This window comes from Esox lucius, chromosome 6 (genome assembly GCF_011004845.1).
Source record: "Esox lucius isolate fEsoLuc1 chromosome 6, fEsoLuc1.pri, whole genome shotgun sequence".
Classification (NCBI taxonomy): Eukaryota; Metazoa; Chordata; class Actinopteri; order Esociformes; family Esocidae; genus Esox; species Esox lucius.
Window position 1 is genome coordinate 20,878,191 of NC_047574.1, and position 19,495 is coordinate 20,897,685.

The window sequence follows — 19,495 nt, forward strand, 5'->3', positions numbered from 1 at the left end:
GTCAAGAAAAGCGCAATAAATGAACTCATGTATTGGCATTTAAATTACTCTGGGCTTGAGGTCAACAGTGTCTGACTTACCGTCTCCATCCTCTATCTATGAGATCCTGGTAGTCTTGGACTGTCATGGCGTGGGACCACATACCTGACCAACACACAGAGAGGATTTGACATGTTAGAGCAGTCCATATAAATCTGAAAAGGTATTTGTTGCTTTAATATTATTCTACTCACAAAAAGGGGATAATTAAACCAGAAAAGGAACCAAGCAAGCCTAGTTCAGCTGGCACACAGTTAAAATTTAAAAACACGGTTGCCCTCATCAGATTTGAACCTGGGTCAATCGTCAGTCCTCCCCTGGTCAATCGTCAGTCCTCCCCTGGTCAATTTCACCCCACTGAACCTGGGTCCTCTTTAGGTTTCTTCCTAAAATTCGACCTTCTTAGGGAGTTTTTTCTAGCCACTGAAATTCAACACTACTGTTGTTTGCTCCTTGGGGTTTAAGGCTGGGTGTCTCTGTAAAGCACTTTGTAACAACTGCTGTTGTAAAAAGGGCTTTATAAATAAATTTGATTGATTGATGGTCAATCGTCAGTCCTCCCCTGGTCAATCGTCAGTGCTCCCCCGGTCAGTGCTCCCCCTGTCAATCGTCAGTGCTCCCCCTGTCAATCGTCAGTGCTCCCCCTGTCCATCGTCAGTGCTCCCCATGTCCATCGTCAGTGCTCCCCCTGTCCATCGTCAGTGCTCCCCCTGTCCATCGTCAGTGCTCCCCCTGTCAATCACCAGCAATCCCAGGGCTGACGATTGACCAGGGGAGGGCTGAAGCTTAAACGAGTGATGTTTGACAAGGGGAGAGTGGATACTTGACCAGTGTCGGGGTGACATTTGACCGGGGGAGGGCTGATGACCACGGAGGAGGAAGAACTGAGTTTTTGGGGAGCAATGATAATGTTCCTAATATGGATGCTGTAACTCTGTAATTGCTGACATCTCCGTCTTCCTGCTCTACCAATCGGAGTTCTATATTCTATGATTATGCATCCAGAGGAAACACAACCATCGAGTTTCACTTAATGTTTCCATGACGTGGTATCGGTTCGTGCAACAGAGACAGACAGAAACTTAAGAGAAAGGACAAACTCAGATCCGGCCCCGTGAGACATGACATTTCCCACAGAGCTTCAGCTCACTGACGAACTAACACACAAACCTCAGATATCAACACAGCCTGCTTGACCCCCCAACTTCCTAGAACCAAGGACTGAGCAAACTTTCCGGGTTTAACGCATGACCTCTCTCACACTCACACATACTGTACACACAATCGGCCATTCAGACAGAGCACCAGCTACCATCTGAATCAACATGAAAAAGTGGTTGCTGATCTTACACAGAGACAAAATCTAACCACATATTGGGTCATTGTTGTGTTCGATTGGGGCCCCACAGTCTGAGAACAAGTATGCCAGGTAGTTCTCAAATAAAGCAGTACAGTTTACCCCCTTAGCAATTCCGCTACATCCATAACAAAGGTTTTGCCGGTATAACTAACATTAACATTTTCACTTATGCTTTGATAACGCATCTTGTGTGCAGATGTCACATCCATAATGCTGGAATAGCTCTTCCTTAGAAAGAACCTTTTGACAGACTTCTACTAAACCCCTAGGACTACTCCACTGACTTGGCCAACGCTGCTGAAGGAAATCCTAGGGGAAACCCCTCAACAGACACCTGGAAGGACTACGCCAGACAAACCGGATTAGTCATAATGCTACTGTCGTCACGGAAAGCATATCACCTGCACAGCAGGCATGCAAGGCTGTCTGTCAGTCAGACCTGATATAAAACACTTTTCAGGCATAACATCATTCAGATGTGTGTGTAACAAAAGGCTTTCTACGAAGATAGCTGTGAGACAGAAGCAGAAAGAGTGCGCAGGTTATGTAGTTGCCTGTCACAATCGTATTATCCATTACTTTTATTCAAACATGGAATTCCTGATCTGCGGCAGCATTTGGTACAGTTAATCTGCTGTCAACAAGGCTGAGATCAACTCTGCGTCACAAAGGTTTTTTGCATTACCCAATCTGACGCTCTGCACTGTTGTCATTTTCCAAGAGCCATCTGCTGCCTTACGCATTGAATCATCCAATCCTCCTTTTCATCCGCCCCTCAGGGCTGTCAGGGTAAAATGATTGGCCAATACCCGTAGCCAAAACTCATAACTCAATCGCCAGATGTTGATAGTGATGTTTTGCCATTTCTGTACCTGGATATTAATTGAATGAGTATATGGCTTCTTGATTACATTTTTACTTTCAACAAATGCTAATTGAATAGTCAAAAAGTTATCTTTCTGTATATTTTAATAACCAAAGACTCACAAAAATACCTCTGATAATGAATGGAAATCTGAAAATGATAAACACACATTCTCTTTTAGTAATTGTACATAGCATGGATATAAAATGTAATAAATAAGGAATAGACAAAAGCATTCTTTTTTTTAAATAACAAAACAATATGACTTCAGCAAAAAAAATAAAAATCCTGAAGCATATTGGACACCACTTCAGATAAAAGCACAATCGATATGAAATAATCATCCAATAACAATTATTCAATATGCATCTATAATCCAGCAGGCCGATAACCAGCCATTGGGGATGCACCGATTTATCTCACACAGTCCTGATGTGGTGACGTGGGGATGTCATGTCTTCTCCATGGACACCTGCAACTGGCATCCCCCACGGCTGGGTTATAGGGCCTCGTATAAACACAAAGTAATTTGGCTCCATCAGATCCTTATTCCTTGCATGGCTTCTCCAATCATTGTGATGCAGATGACAACTACTTTGATCTAGGATACTCCCAGGGTGCAAAGAACCTTTTGTGACCCCCAACAAAACACTCTCTTACGTAAATTTGAAGGCTCACTCCTGCAGGTTCAAGCTCTGGAACATTTGTAATGGATGAGCTTATCCAAAACAGGAATATCAGGCACTTTTCATCTCATGCCTGGACTAGTCTAATGCAACTCGATGTTAGTTGGGCATGACTACTACATGCTTGTAGTATCAAACAAGTCCCACCAGTGGAAAATGTTAGCCTGGAGCTCTAGGCCTTCCTGGATCTACTACAAAACCATGGTGCTTGCCTCACTGCTCACTCTCTAATTGAAATAGTGTTTGCCAAAATCCGCAAACTAGTGTTTGCCAAAATCATTCAAAGAAGTGGCCCCTGAATGGCACAGCGCAAAAGTCACTGCCTCGCAATAAACTGCGTTCCTAGACCAGGGTTCAAATCCTGCTTGCGGATTAACCCAGAGGTTCCATGAAGGACAGTGCAACTCGCCAGCACAGTCTGGGTTTGGGGGAAGTAAGCCAAATCTATACGGTTGCAAAAAGGGATTACCTTCGGTAGTAATGTCCTTTCAGTGAAGTACCTTCTTATACTTTCACCACACGTAGCAGGCCTCCAGATTATCAGACTCAGATTAAGATAACCTCCCCAATGCCATTTATTCCTTGACGACAAGGCTAGCAAGTGATGTAGTAGAAGCAGGATCTAGAATATCTTAAGATTTCATTATAGTACACCTTCAACACCCTGCCCCCTCTTGACCTCAGAAGAGAGTCTCACTCTCACACACAGAGACAACAATCCCTTGGCATCTTCTTACACAGCCTTTTATAGCACTGTCTAGCAATCTGGCAAGTCTATCAGCAATTGACGGGTCGCATTACTAAAAGCCATGGCCTTTAATAGAGACTAAATTGCCTAGACTGAATTAGGGCTTAGGCCATCCATGATTTGACGTTTGAGTACGCCTACACAAGGAAGAGCTGGCCAGCATGTATCTCTTCCAGGTAGTCCATAATAAACTTTCCCTGCTCTTAGACAACTATTCATAACGATAAATCAATCAACCACAGGTTTAAATACTTTGGTCTTTCCCCCCCAAAGAAAAGTGTCATTGTTTGGAACTAGGAAGGCCCGGCCCATCCTATCTAATGATCAAACAGCAGGTTAATCGGACCGTCTTTACTTTGAACCATATCCAGACTGGGAGTGTTTGCTGTTCTGGGCTGGCTCAGTTTCATCATGACTCATGAAAGTATGGCATTTGGCCCGGAAATGATTCCTTTCTCTTTAGAGTGACATTTGCAGTTGGCAGAACAACCTCTCGAAACTCAGAATGTTTATATATATTGTCGACACAACACTGTCACAGAATTCGCTGGGTAGGAAGCCCAGTAACATGACAGACAGCTAAGCCTCTCTTTCCTGTCAGTTCAAAGTGAGGAGGACAGCAGTACCCACATGAATATGAAGTGCAGAAATGCACATTCACATTATCACCCCATCAAAATGGCCAAGATTCTCCAAGGTGTGCAGAAGGTCATTTGGGAATGAGGGTGCAATGCTGTGTAAACTGGCTCAGTAGGAGATATCAGATCATGCGACGGTTCCCCTTTAACTTCCTCGGTCAGTAATATCAAGCTAGGTGCAGTGTGATTTTATAGACTACAGGAGTGGGAGTCACATTATCGTGTCTATTTCTCCATACTGGATACAGATATTGACATAACATAGCTAGACTTACTACTGTAACGTAGTTCAGTTATTATTGTTTGGTGAGTTGAGTCAACAGCAGCTTAACCACAGCGCTACCGTTACTTACAAAGTACTGTACTGGGGCTAGCTTGTTAAACTAGCTATGAAGTTGTCAACCATGTCACGTGTGAAATTATATGCCAACATATTCTATCTACTATACCTTTCTGTTTCGTTAGGAGTTGGTTTTAATGGCTTACCCAGCAAGTGAAAAATGTCTAGCTACATGTACTGCAGTAGCTGGCTAACAATTAGCAAGCTAGCTAGCCAGCTAGCCATCTGTCAACGAACAGGCCTGGCTTTAAAGGACAGTAAAACAGATTTCCTCCAGGCATTTTACAAATCGCTTACCGTGAGAGAAGTTCCCCTTCTCATTTTTACAATAACCGCAGCGGTAGCCGTCATCGCCCCCAAAATACTCCACTATCGTGTAGGAGCTACTTGCTGCCATGTTCTGATATTCCTTCCTGAAATAACACCGTTTCAAAAAACCATGAACGGGCAAGCAATAGAGTAAACCAATAGAAGAAGAACGAAATGTGAATATGAAGATAGAAAAGTCTACTGCGCCCTCTGTCTTGTGAGGTGGGAATACACTACACCTGTATCTTTTTGTACCGCCTATGAATCCATCTATGTGCCTACAATCAACAGAACATTCACTATAATATAGAGAAACCTTTTCTTTGATGTTCAAAATCAAGACTTCATTTTTTTGTGTGCAACAGAACTCAGGAATTTGTTGGTCATGTACACTAAGAGAAAACATTTTTGTATAAGAATATTCCATTAAGCCGCCTGAAATTCTATTTCTTGAAACAAGATTATTATACAACAAAGACATAATTTAGTATGGTGCAGACTGGGGTATGCTTATGAGCGAGCAACTAAGCTTTTTCAAATCCACTCTGAGACATGTTTTCCTCAGGACCAAACACAGCGTGTGCAACTCTATTGTCCGGGTCTAAAAAAAGAGTCTAACTGTATTTGCATGTCAATGGAAATATACATATAAAGGGAGCATGGGGTTTACATGTGCTGAGTGTCATGGAGGCGGATAGAACAGATTGTGCTGACGTGGTTGTTCACCTGATTTTAATAACAATACTATGTCCTTTTCCCCCACACATAAAAGGGTCTGGGATGAGGACAGGTCTGTCCTGTTGACCTTCACAGCCATAATGGGTAAGGTAAGCAGAACATTTTCTTTACAAAAGCCAGAGCAGACAGCCTTAACAACCGTTAGTCATACTAGTGTAGGGTTTTGATGCAATCTTGGCTGTTGTATGATCCTTGGAAATTCTAGTCTGGTGTCGTTTTGCAAGCACTCAAAATATATTCACAAGTATATGCTGTGTTTCTTGTAAATCCAGATTTCAATTTAAACATAGTGAGCTAGTTTGACAAAAATCGAGAGATGTGCTTCTGCCTGTATTTCCATTAACTTTAGAGGCTCTCTGTTCAGATCATCTTCTATGAGGGCAGGAATTTTGAGGGACGCCATTATGAGTGCAGTGCTGATTGCGCTGACATGCACTCACACTTCTCCCGGTGTAACTCCATCCGAGTGGACAGTGGATGCTGGGTGGCCTATGAGAAACCAAACTATTCTGGATACCAGTACATGCTGACAAAGGGGAAGTATCCTGACCATCACCGCTGGGCCGGCTTCAATGACTGCATCCGCTCCTGTCGCCTCATCCCTACTGTGAGAAACTACTTTGTCAATGGCATGACACAAAAGAGCACAGTGTTTTATTCAGAAATATGTTAGTGTACCTGCCGTGCTAACTGGTTTTGAGCAATAAGAACTGCTTGTTCAGATTCAGATTCACATAAGCTTACATCAGCAGTCTTGAATGACTAAGACATTGCACATACCTGTTAGGAAAATAGTGTGACAAAGTTTTCCAAATATTCCAAGCCTTCACAATGATGACATGTTCTGACTCACGCCTGATATAGAAAAAAAAACTATATTTCCATTCTGTGAAGTGAATCCATTTGTCCTTTCGCAGTACAACGGAAACTACAGAATGAAGATCTTCGAGAGACCAGATTTTGGGGGCAAAATGACAGAGCTGAGCGACGACTGTCCCAACCTACAAGACCGCTTCCACCTGAGGGACATCTCATCCTGCAACGTCATGGAGGGTTACTGGATCCTCCACGAGCATCCCAACTACAGGGGCCGTCAATACATCCTTTGCCCTGGTGAATACAATAAGCACAGTGACTGGGGCAGCACAAGCTCCACCATCGGCTCTGTGCGCCGGGTCATCGAGCTGAAGCAAGCCAACCAATAAAGATGGAGTAATTCTCTAGATCTTCCTCCGACCAGGCTAAATCTCTCTAACAGCCTACTTAAGTCCAAATACCATTATGCACAGGGATGACAACAAAAGTCAATCTCAACATATGGTCGGTACAAGGAGACTGTACATTAGCAATTACACAAATTGATGAGAATATCGCTGGACTGAATAATACCAGTGTAGTTGTACAAAGTGCACAACGGGATTTATGCAGACAGAAGGGTATTCATTTTCATTGAAAGGTAAATCAGTGGACTGCGGGTATATTCATTTGTATCAATAACACAGCATGCAAGGCAAAGACAGTTGCAAATGAATTCTTCAACTGAGGAGCCTGCTTAAATTGTCGTGGTATTCTTACATTAGTCTGACCTAAATCAAAAAAACGTCAAAAACAAAGTAACTTTGTTAGATTATCAATGTAGCACGGTTTTAGAATTTAAGGAAATATTAACAGTTGATGTGTTGAAGTGTATGGCAATTTAATGTTGGTGTTGTTACGTAAATCAAGTTAAAGCAATCAGACTGTAATAATCACAACAATTATTCATAGAAAGAGCAACCAAATAAAATATGTATATTATAACATCCAAAATGTGTTTTTTCTATTGAATGTAAAATGAGAAAAGAAAGTACAGAACTGTACATCATTTATTAAGCATCTGTGGCAAAACAAAGAAACTCACAGAAGACTTGTTAGGTCTAACAGCCAAAACATGCCCATAACCATGAACAAAAGGAAAGCTAATATAAAAAGTCACAAAAATTAAGGCCATTTACCAATCATGATTGCAAATAATTTAACCATATACAAATTCATTGGGGGGGGGGGGGGGGGTTAAACAAAACAGAGCGTCCTTGGAGTCACTATAAAAATAAAACACTGTAGAGACCTTATGCATAACCGATAGGGATACAGCAAAATGTATTTATCACATACTCATGATTCCCTCTGGCCTGCAGGACCTTATTTCTTATCATAAACCAGGTGGTTTGAGTCCTGAATGCGAATCGACTGGAAGCCATGCGATATCAAACTGTAGCAAATAAATACGTTTTACTGTTCAAATTGCTTTGGTAACCAATAATTAACAGGAATAAGCTACTGGGGGATTGTGGTACATGGTCAATATACCACGGCTAAGACCTATATTCAGGCGCCTACATTTTGACCTTTCTTCTTACAACTTCTTCACAACTCTGTCATAGGACTTCGTAATGCTCTGATGCTGTAGCTGGAGAACACATGGTTTGTTGAGTGCCACAGTCACATTGGTTTGATCCACAGATGACATTGCAGTTGAAACGCTACAGTTGAAAAATATACCTTTGAGTTTCCACTCCCCACCTGACGGGACCAGTGCTGTATTTGAGTGTTTTGTAACTGACTGCAGTGACTTAGCTGGGGATCCGGTGTGGAACGGGGATGTTCTCATGAAGCATGGTGACTTAGCTGGGGATCCGGTGTGGAACGGGGATGTTCTCATGAAGCGTGGTGACTTAGCTGGGGATCCGGTGTGGAACGGGGATGTTCTCATGAAGCGTGGTGACTTAGCTGGGGATCCGGTGTGGAACGGGGATGTTCTCATGAAGCATGTTGACTTAGCTGGGGATCCGGTGTGGAACGGGGATGTTCTCATGAAGCATGGTGACTTAGCTGGGGATCCGGTGTGGAACAGGGATGTTCTCATGAAGCGTGGTGACTTAGCTGGGGATCCGGTGTGGAACGGGGATGTTCTCATGAAGGTACTTCATGCTGCCTGACTCTGAGAAGTCTGCCACCGTGTGGCCCTCCCCACGGAGGACCCATTTAGTGGTCAGCAGCCCCTCCAGGCCCACGGGGCCCCTGGCATGGATACGAGCCGTGCTGATGCCAACCTCAGCACCTGCAACACCCCAACAACAGTTTAGAACAAATGTAAACCAGTTAGTATACATACTATTAACACATTAAACATTGAAGGAGAACTGTGTGGAATCCTGCGACTGAAGTTCAAACAACCTCTTCCACTTCCCTTTCTGAATAAAACCGGAATAACACTAGCTAGTCAAGGAGGCTTCAGGGTGGGAGGGGGATATATTGCTGCGAGTGTCAAAAGTGAAAATGAGGAGACTACAAATCAATGCAAACTGATAGACAGACTGTCGAGAAAGTTTAAGCAAAATAAATCAGTGCATCTCAAATAACATATTTCAGAGGGTACCCACCAAGACCAAATCTGTATCCATCAGCAAAGCGCGAGCTAGCGTTCCAGAAGACACAAGCACTGTCCACCTGCTGCATGAACTGTTCAGCGGTCTCCTCTGTGAAAGAAAAAAAAAAACAGGAGGTATTTACTAAATCTTTTACAATGACTGAAAGCATAAGGGACCCTATGGAGGTATACAGAGGAAAATTACTTCATAGGCCAGTATCAAAAATAGTCAATATGAGGTCTGTGGTCCACACCTGGACCCAGAATGAAGATAAAACAGACCCAGTTGTAAAAAGGCTAATTCAGGCTTAAGGGTTAGGTTAAGTTCAGGCATAGGATTGGGAATAGGGAACATGACTTTCTTGGTTCAGGGCTCCACAAGTATAGAAAAACAAACTTGTGTTGGTGTGTATCTCTGTGTGTGTGTGTGTGTGTGTGTGTGTGTGTGTGTGTGTGTGTGTGCGCGCATAAGCAGGTGTGAAAGATTTGCTCACCGTTTTCAGTAACAATAACATCGGTGTGGGAGCTGCCGTATTTGTGGATGTGGTCCACGGCATCCTGCATGCTGTCCACCACCTCGATGCAGCACTCCAGGTCCCCATACTCAGTCCTCAGGGACTTGACCTCAGACGGGCTGAAGGTCAGGTAGGACGCAAACCTGGGTCCTGCATGGATCTTCACCTGAGAAAGGATGCAAGATGAGAGATTTCTGATGAAGACCATTTGACCGTAAACACTGTTCCACTGTAAAGTTAACTGACCCTTGAATTCCAAATCACAGGGAGATGCACACGTGAACAATAGTATCGTTTTGTGGAGGTGTTTGAAGACAAATGTTCGGTTTGAAGTGAAATACTACATTAAACTGGCCAGTTAGACGCTTTACAAATTAAAATAATAAAACAGAGCCATTTCTCATACAATTGGTCAGGTAGGGTGGCACAGTATTATGCAACTCAAACCGTTCTTTCTGTATTCTGCTGTGGGGTTCTTTGTTAAGTTCATAAATGGCTGCAGTTTCTCAAAGGTCTGTCTGGGCTGTGTAATGTCCATTAGAATAAGATACTGAGAAGGGCATTGCTGATAATGAGAATGCATTCTCAGTCATACTTATCTGGTAAAATAATAAAAGATTTAAAAAAAACTAAGAATTTGTGTTTGTGTGTCTCACCTGTTCCACTCTCAGCATGTCTACGATCTGGTCAAACATTGGAGTTCTCAGCAGGTCTTTGTTGAGTAGTAAGGTCTCCATGGCATTGCAGGCCGCAGGGTAGTCACATTTAGAATCTTTGACTGCAGAGGGAAGCTACATTTATCAGACGATCATTCACTTAAAAGGACTGGGTGTATGATTCAGCTCAACGCAAGCCCTAGAATTTCCAATAGAGTAGATGTATACCTGCTCCAATCCCTAAACTTAACCATTGCAACTTTATGCCTAAACCTAACCATCTGATGTTTTCCTGTCATATGGATTGGTTTTCAATAGTGTCAGGGATCTTCTACCACTTCAGCAGAAAATCAACTTAAAAGAAAATATTCCAAAATCAAGTTCTCAGTAGAATTTTGACTGGATTTGTACGTCTTCCTTCTTCAGTTATATAGAAAAAAAGGAGCTGGAAATGTTCAGTCTGTCAATGATGAAATCATTAGCCTTTGTCATTTGCCCTAAACAGCAAAACCTACATGGAATCCTGATTAGCAACTCAGCGGTGGAAAATTCAGAATGTTTTCAAAAGCATTCAGCAATCAACTTGTTGGGCTCCCCTGCTGTAGTTGCAAGTACTCCCAGTTCATGACGTCCACAGAATCATTTTTAAACATACAGGGAAACTATACTTTGTTTTTTAACAGTGGAGACATAAAGCACTCACTGATATCGATGGCCTTTTCAATGCAAGCTTCAGAGTCGATGTAGACGTGGCAGATTCCCTCACTGTGTCCCAACACAGGGATGCCCTTGGCGGCTCTCTGGATGTCTCTGACTAACTGGGATGAGCCTCGAGGGATGATCAGGTCTATCATCTTATCCAGCCTGCACAGGTCCTCTACCTCCTCACGTGTACTCACCTAACACAGACATACACTTTAGTATGGTATGATGCTAATTACAATTATAGGCTGGCTTAACACAGTCTAGCCCAGGTCCAACATCAGTGCTGAAAGAGATCTAATTCGAAAAACTCTGATGTTAACAGTTGAGCACGCAGTAACCTGAAACTCTAGTTCCGTCTCAGGTGTCCCATTAACACTGATCAGGCACTCACCAGCTGAATGGCGTCCTTCACCCCGTGGATGGAGAGGGCCTCCTGGGTCAGTTGATGCAGGATACGGTTGGTGTTGGCAGCTTCTTTACCCCCCTTCAGTAACAGAGAGTTCCCACTGGCGATGGCCAAAGCAGACACCTGTAGTACACACCAGTTCAAGTCCATACGACACTTCATCATGTTTCAGTCACACACCATCACAACAAAAAACATCATTACCGCCATGATCAGGTTTCTGAAAATAACAGACAGTGGGACCGCATTCCAAATCGACCCCTAAAACTTTGTTGGACTTAATTTGGCAAATGCTTGCCCTTCGATAGACACAGTGGACGTTTAACCTAACGGCTTGGATCAAATAAATCCCCTCAAATCTTAAGTGCAAAACAGATAAAGTTTAAATCAAAACTTTAAAAACAATCCAGCATTTTTGGGTGTCAAAGTGCTAGTCGAAAAAGGAAAGCATTATAACCAGAATTCTAAGTTTGGAGTTAGCCCATGGTTGGTGCAGCGGCGCGGCCCCTGTCGGTCTGGGGACTGACCTGAGGAAGACAGTCGGGCCTGGACTCGAAGATGACGAGCAGGACGCCGATGGGCACAGTGATCTGCTCCAGCTCCAGGTTGTTGGCCACTCTGGTCCTGCGGAGCACCTGGCCCACGCTGTACCGGGATGATATGGCGATCTGGCGCAGGCCGATGGCTAGGCTGTTCAACTTCGACGACGACAGACTCAACCTCGCCAGAAGGGGTTGGGAAAGACGACCTGGAGGGAAAATACACCGGAATAAAACCAACCCTGATAAAGGCTTGAATGGCTTAGCCGGTTGCAGTAACATGAACAAATGTGTTGGCCTACTGCATCCGCACCTGATGAGGCAGCAGCTTCCAAGTCTCTCTTGTTGGCACTGAGAATCTCCTCCTTCTTCTCAGTCAGCAAGTCAGCCAAACGACAAATGATCTCTCCTCTCTGGTGAACCAATACCGGCATGAATTATAACTCCATTTTCCTCATCGCAGATGATCGTTTGACCAATCACATCAGCTCGGAGAAGCTCAGACGTAGCCTGACAACTCGCGATGCTCGACTGCTCGCTAGATTTCAGTCTGACATTCGACCCCTTGCTGTCCCATGAGTGATGTCTAAATGAATGGCTGTAGTGTTGAGCTTCAGTGGAACAATGAAAAAATTAAGACAGCATTTGGCATTTCTGAATCAAAGGAACAGTGTTTGTGTGGCGATGCTGTGGGGAACTCCCACCTCATCTGGGTGAAGATTGGCCAGAACCCTGCCTGCCTGTCGGGCCATCTCAGTCTGCTGCTCCACTGTGGGACCTGCATTCAGAGATGATTATTACATGTTATCTGTACATGACAATAAATGTTACCCATTATAAGGAACTGCAACTTGACGGATATAGTATCTTCTAAACAGCTATTCACAGCTGATCTGTGAGCGTTACTGCTGGGTTGGAGACTCCGTGTAGTTCTTGCTGACTCACCGGCCGGCTTGACTTCAGAGAAGAAGGTGCCCACTTTCTTCCCCTCCACTATGTCTGTGATGACGTGGCCCGTGACCTTGGGGTCGGTGCCGTTGGCAATGACGACCGAGGTTCCGCCCTGAAGCGCCCACAGTGCAGACTTCACCTGGGAGGAAACAGTGTTCTGTTAAAACGCTGAAAAATAATTGAACATTTAGCCCTTACAGCCAGAAGCCAAGTTCCTCTCTTGGGTTTCTCCTTTCAGAGGGTTTCTTTGGCTATTTGCTAGAAATATTTGACTTATAAGGCCAACCGCACTATTTTAACACTAACGAGAAGTGTAAAACCTCCTTGAACTAGTGGTGGGTTGAGAGCTGCTAACCTTTGCTTCCATGCCCCCAATGCCCACTTTGGACTTGGAGCCATATCTGATAGATTGCTGGTCGCCAGGGTAGAAGATGTCAATGAGTTTGGCATCATCCGTTCCTGGTGGGCTGTCATACAGTCCTGTGGGATACCACATGGTCAATGTAGAAGCGTTTCATTTTAGCTGAGCGTAGATTAACAAAAAAAAGACACACCTTCAACATCGGACAGTGCAATAAGCAGGTCTGCTTTCATTTCAACGGCTAGTCTTGCAGCCAAGCTGTCATTATCTTTGATGTGTATTACCTGAAATTAAATGTTGTTAAAGCGTTTTAGATGAAACTGCATGACATCTTACAATGCACAAACAGCTTGTGACTCCTAAACATGCAGTTTTTCCAAGCCTAAAAGCTACTTTCTTAATAAGAAAGAATAAGATAAGTGCTATAAACGGCTCTGACATTCATAAAAAAAACAAATATATATAATAATAATGTACATAAATTTAGTATGCAAAAGGGTCAATAGGAAATCTCCAGGAGTTCGGATTCACCCTCAGAAGCAGTAATAAAAATGTAAATGATTAAAGAAACTAAGCAAAGTAAATAAAAAAAGTTTGATCAAGACAAATATGGAATTTAAGTGAAATATTTGTGAGCATAAAGACAATGGAAGAAAATAAATCTATGATTTTTTGTAATATGAGCCATTATGCAAGCCAACACAACAACACTACGCATTCCCAGCATGCCCTTCACAAAATACCCACATTTACCCCCTGCAGGTCACTGTTGGGAACAGGGGGCGGAACCACAGCGTCATTGGTGTTGATGATGGGCACAATGTTCATGCGAAGCAGCTCGTGAAGTGTGCTGTTCAGGTTGCGACGCTTCTGCTCATCGTGGAAGTCAAGGTTGGTCACCAGAATCTGTTCATGATGCAAAATACCAGAGTTTAATGGTTTAACATAGGCATATAGTAATTTCAAAAGACATTCTGCAGCAAACTGTTCATCTTCAAAACGGCAAAGATAAATAGGTCCACACCACGTTGGCGAAAAAAAAGTATAGAATAACAACAAGGTGGTAAGAGAAAATACAGTAGTACTTTAAAGTGTATTTGTATGTACCTGGGCAGTGCAGGTGCTGTACTGGGTGAACATGGCTTCATACAGAGCCATCAACCCGCTCTGCCCAGCGGCCGCACACGCCCGGGCTTCCAGAACCGGCAGTGACTGAAACCCAGAGAGACACTCTTAGTATCATCTAAAACCATCCCTCACTGTCCCCTATGCAAACCACAGGTCGTCAGTCATTAGATATCATCAGTCTACTGGTCAGTCATCAGATGTTCAGTCAGTCTAGTGGTCAGTCATTGGATGTTTCGTCTGTCATCAGATGTTCAGTCAGTCTAGTTGTCAGTCATTGGATGTTTCGTCTGTCATCAGATGTTCAGTCAGTTTAGTGACCAGTCATCAGATGTTTTGATCAGTCTAGTGGAAAGTCATTAGATGCCATCAACATAGTCGTCATTAGGTGGTTTGATTCACCATTTCTTTAAGCTGGTTCTGCCCGGAGTGCAAGGCTTGTCTGACGCTTTGAGAAAGCAGGATCTCATGTCTCAGTCTCTGCCTCCCGAAAGCTACGGCCCCACTGGTGACGATCATCATCTCCCTGCCTTGGTTCTGCAGCACAGCCACCTAAATGGCACATAAATAATAAGCATTAACACCAGGTTTTCAACAATTCTCTTACACCTTGAATACAGTTAAGGAAAAAACTATTTGATCCCCTGCGAGACAGTAACAAAAAACATGTCAAAAATATTTGCATTTTAATGAGTGAAATAAGTATTCAACCTCCCTGCAAAGCATGACTTAGTACTTGGTGGCAAAACCCTTGTTGGCAATCACATAGGTCAGACGTTTCTTGTAGTTGGCCACCTGGTTTGCACGCATCTCAGGAGGGATTTTGTCCCACTCCTCTTTGCAGATCTTCTCCAAGTCATTAAGGTTTTGAGGCTGACGTTTGGCAACTCGAACCTTCAGCTCCCTTCACAGATTTTCTATGGGATTTAGGTCTGGTGACTGGCTAGGTAACTCAAGGACTTTAATGTGCTTCTTCTTGAACCACTCCTTTGTTGCCTTGGGCGTGTGTTTTGGGTCAATGTCATGCTGGATTACCCATTCACGACCCATTTTCAATGCCCTGGCATTTGTCCTGTCCCCTTAGCAGAAAAACACCCCCAAAGCATAATGTTTCCACCTCCATGTTTGACGGTGGGGATGGTGTTCTTGGGGTCATAGGCAGCATTCCTCCTCCTCCAAACACAGCGAGTTGAGTTGATGCCAAAGAGCTGGAACACTTTCACCCAATTCTACTCTGAATCATTCAGATGTTCATTGGCAAACTTCAGACGGGCATGTACATGTGCTTTCTTGAGCAGGGGGACCTTGCAGGCTTTGCAGGATTTCAGTCCTTCACAGCATAATGTGTTACCAATTGTTTTCTTGGTGACTATGGTCCTAGCTGCCTTAAGATCATTGACAATATCACAACTAATTAAGTCAATTGGCAACAGGTCAGTAACATGATTGGGTATTCAAATATCATTCCAGAGAGGATGGGCCTGTCAGAAGTGAGGATCAGGAGGGATTCACCACTGTGTGGGCAAATAGTGCAACAAATCAAGAATAACGTTTCTCAACGTAAAATTGCAAAGAGTTTGTGGATCTCATGTACAATACATAAAGATTCAGAGAATCCAGAGAAATCACTGTATGCATGGGACAAGGCCAAAAAACAACAATGGATGGCCATGATCTTCGGGCCCTCAGGCCACACTGCACTAAAAACCACTGCTTGGGCTCAGGAACACTTTTGAAAACCATTGTCTGTGAACACCGTATGTCACTGCATCCACAAATGGGAGTTAAAATTCTACCATGCACAGAGGAAGCAATACAGAAAAAAGATTCAGAAACTTATCCTCAGTCACCAAATGCATATAGAGTATTGTTAAAAGAAGTTGCAATGCAACACAGTGGTTAAAATTCCTCTGTCCCAACTTTTTTTAAACATGTTGCTGGCATCCAAAAACAATAACATTTCTCAATTTTAACATTTGATATTTTTACATTTGATTAAATATAGGGATAAATGATATGCACATCACTGCAATCTATTTTTATATACATTTTACACAGCGTCACAACTTTTTGGGAAACAGGGTTGTACTTCGTACTCAAAGGTCATTATAACCAATAAATATGTTGTTGACATGGTTGTGACCTCACCTGCTCCACAATAGAGGCGAGGCGACCGAGGGCCAGGCCACACTCGTCTCCCCGTGTGACAACAGCGCTGCCCAGCTTCACCACAATGCGCTTTGCCTGTCGCAGTTCGCTGCGGTGCGCTGCAGACTTCCCAGGAGAATGGGTGACAGGGACTGCAACCGATAATAGGGACAATCCTTTGACGATACTTAGAGAAATTACGAGTGGCAGGTAGCAATGCAGATTTCACTGAGTCTACCTTTGGCATCAGAATATACCATTTACATTGAATTACTTTAGTAAACTCATCCAAAGCAAAGTACAAGTGATTTACAGCAGGAAGTAGGGTTGCAAGTGCCTTGCTCAAGGGAATAACATTTTATATTTCAATTATAATTTAGTCATCTATCAGACGTCTTCTCCAGAAAAACTTACAGGAGCAGTAAGGGTCATATGTCTTGCTCCCGACAAGAACAACAGAATCTCTCTTTTTAACTCTTCCAATTCCAAAACGTGAAATTATTGATGCAACTCCACAGAGCGTTCAGGTGTCAATTTGCACCAGCTTCTGTCTATCAATCCCAGCTTCTGCAGGACCCTCGGGTCACTGTGACCAGGATTCAACATTTCTGGCTGCACAAACACTGCTGTACTGCACGGCAAGGCAATGCCTGATTCCTCTACCAAACAGGCTCACAGTACATTTCTTAGGGTGTTCTGAGATTAATCTGACTATATTACATAGATTAGAGGGATTGAACACCTGACTCTAGAGGGCTGTGATATGGGAGTAGGAGAAATAACAGGGGACTAGACCCAGCGCAATGTGTTCAGGTGGAATGGAGATACTTACACTTGGCTTGGGACACTGCCCTGCTGAAGCCTGGGCAAACATTGGTCCTTGTCTTTAGATGGGAGCACAGAGCCAGCCTTTGCAACATTGCAACTTGACTTCAGGACCACTGCAAACAGTAATGATTTAATGATTAGATATTGACAGTCATATCCCCAAAAAAACATAATAAGGCTATGATGTAGTAGTACAAAACACCTAGCTTCATCAGCTCTCATTGTAGTAGGAAATTGCTTAATTCATTGCACCAAATGTTGCAAACTGTCAGTAATACAATACCTCGGTGTACCATAAAGAGTTTTCATTTACAAAATGTCTTCGGGAGCAATGACTAGCTAACTCAGCCAGGAAAACGTGATGGATCTCGTAAATGGAAGCTGTCAATCATACACGCAACAAGACACTGTCAAATGTCACTAGTTAGCTACCAAAAAGACAATAGAAAAGTTGCCACCTAGTTAACGTCATCAATAATATTCTGAATGGTACATTCTGAACAGTGTAGTGGTGTACAGTACAGTCCGGTGACAGTACTGTAGGGGAAAAACTGATTTTGATAGTCAAGTGATGGGACTGGTGAAATGTTAGCTAGCAAACTTAAGTAACATCTGTCAGCTAGCTAAATCAAGCTGTAGACTAACGTTACTACCGTTTACCCAGCTAGCTAACAACAGTAGCTAACGTTGCCGTTGTTCCGAATGTCATTGTCATGTGGCAGCAGCTAACTAGCAAACGCAGTAGCTTAGTATGCTAATATGTTCCCAGGTAGCGAGCAAGTAATTGCAAACAAAATAAATAAAATAATAGAAACGATAGAGAAAAAAACAATAGATATCTCACCAAGCAGCGCATAAAAGTCGAATTTTCCTGCTGCAGCAAAGTTGACAAGTGCTGAGCAAAGACACGTTGTTAGACTGCCACATCTACAATCATAACAATATTTTAGGACGTAGCTGCCGTATTCAACAATCACCTTAAGTCCATTGTCGTAAGTTAGCAATAGCGACTACGCCAGCTACGTAAATTACGGTTGTACTCTTACGCAAAATTGAAACTTGCATCATTTTTATTTTTTTTTTATTTATTTTTTTATTCAATGCCACAAGAACAAGAGGTATTACATACACAATAATACATACATTAGCTTAGAGAAAAAGAAAAAAAAGAAAAAGAAAGAGAGAGAAATACATTTTACAGATAATCCAGAGCTTTCAAAACATTACATGTTTTCATTGCTTTTTTGTTTTTAGTTTGTTGCAGAAGATGTATATATAAGGTAAAGTCATTTATAAAATGTGGAAAATTTGGTTTCTCTTGAGCCCACTTCTTTTTATGTATATGGTATTTTCCTAATAAAATGAATAACTGTATAATATGCTGTTCTTTACATTCTAAATTATCTTTCTGAGTATAAAAAAGCACATCAAAAACACAAATTTCCATCTTACACTTTAGTTTCCTATTAACAAAGGCTTCTAAATCTTTCCAAAATAATCTTGAGTAAATACAATGAAAAAAAAGATGCAAAATCGTTTCTTTCTCTAGTGCACAAAATTCACACGTATATGAAATATTTAGCTTAAATCTTTCCAAAACCTTTTTAGCAGGATACATTCTGTGAAGTATTTTGTAAGATACTTCTTTAATTTTGTTATTTACACAGAACTTATTTGGTAATTTCCATGCTCTATCCCAAGAGATTTCCCCAAATAAAGCAGACCAAAAGAATCTTGCTGCAGGAAAAGATACAGAACCAAGAACATTCCTTATAATCTTATTACTACAATTTTGTTTTAAAACAAAACTTGCATCATTCTCTACACTCGGTAACACTAGTCGACGCATAACTGAATATACAAATGAAGAATACAATGGGCTTTCAATTCCTTATAAATATTGCTTTTAAAACTGTGGCTATTCATGAAGATAGAAAAAAAATATTTGGTAGTATGATACCCAAACAGGGGTGCATGCATGCACCTCAGCTAAAATGTATCTGTAAAATATTCAGATGGACAGGAAAGCACACTGCAGACCAGGGCTCCAAACAGAAACAGCAGTATGGGGACTGATCAGCATACCCTAAAATTTCCCATCTATGTGGATCTCTACACAGACCCTGTAA

General features: G+C 42.5%; 3 protein-coding genes across 9 annotated transcripts in view; 1 reads left to right on the top strand and 2 right to left on the bottom strand.

Annotated features, from left to right (window-relative positions):
• Positions 1 to 5,173, bottom strand: part of LOC105010631 (arginyl-tRNA--protein transferase 1) — a 76,732-nt gene extending 71,559 nt beyond the window's left edge. For 2 of the 5 annotated variants that reach the window (XM_010870071.5, XM_020047405.3), the window contains exons 1-2: positions 4,974 to 5,173; positions 81 to 144 (exon numbers count right to left, since the gene is read on the bottom strand). In XM_010870071.5, coding sequence (XP_010868373.2) covers positions 81 to 144; positions 4,974 to 5,073 — 164 coding nt within the window. In that variant the 5' untranslated portion in view covers positions 5,074 to 5,173. The remainder of the gene's footprint in view (positions 1 to 80; positions 145 to 4,973) is intronic. The other 3 variants (XM_010870067.4, XM_010870069.4, XM_010870068.4) reach the window with 3 other exon arrangements.
• A 587-nt stretch (positions 5,174 to 5,760) lies between these two features.
• LOC105010632 (gamma-crystallin M2) lies at positions 5,761 to 7,546 on the top strand. 2 transcript variants are annotated; one of them, XM_010870073.4, is made up of 3 exons: positions 5,761 to 5,807; positions 6,088 to 6,330; positions 6,641 to 7,546. In XM_010870073.4, exons 2-3 carry the CDS (start codon positions 6,154 to 6,156, stop codon positions 6,926 to 6,928), a joined length of 465 nt encoding a protein of 154 aa, XP_010868375.1. In that variant the 5' UTR covers positions 5,761 to 5,807; positions 6,088 to 6,153; the 3' UTR covers positions 6,929 to 7,546. The 2 variants fall into 2 exon arrangements, with proteins under 2 accessions (XP_010868375.1, XP_010868374.1); XM_010870072.4 differs by having other exon boundaries at positions 5,771 to 5,812; positions 6,641 to 7,540.
• A 24-nt stretch (positions 7,547 to 7,570) lies between these two features.
• On the bottom strand, positions 7,571 to 18,331 carry LOC105010633 (delta-1-pyrroline-5-carboxylate synthase). Of its 2 annotated transcripts, none has more exons than XM_013134204.4 (18): positions 18,211 to 18,331; positions 17,371 to 17,479; positions 16,539 to 16,690; positions 14,793 to 14,942; positions 14,373 to 14,477; positions 14,019 to 14,171; positions 13,459 to 13,549; positions 13,260 to 13,384; positions 12,899 to 13,043; positions 12,658 to 12,731; positions 12,267 to 12,366; positions 11,942 to 12,162; positions 11,400 to 11,537; positions 11,007 to 11,202; positions 10,304 to 10,425; positions 9,627 to 9,813; positions 9,146 to 9,241; positions 7,571 to 8,823 (listed from the first exon to the last, which is right to left on the bottom strand). In XM_013134204.4, exons 2-18 carry the CDS (start codon positions 17,456 to 17,458, stop codon positions 8,642 to 8,644), a joined length of 2,325 nt encoding a protein of 774 aa, XP_012989658.1. In that variant the 5' UTR covers positions 17,459 to 17,479; positions 18,211 to 18,331; the 3' UTR covers positions 7,571 to 8,641. The 2 variants fall into 2 exon arrangements, with proteins under 2 accessions (XP_012989658.1, XP_012989657.1); XM_013134203.4 differs by having other exon boundaries at positions 14,013 to 14,171.
• Between the last annotated feature and the right edge of the window lie 1,164 nt (positions 18,332 to 19,495).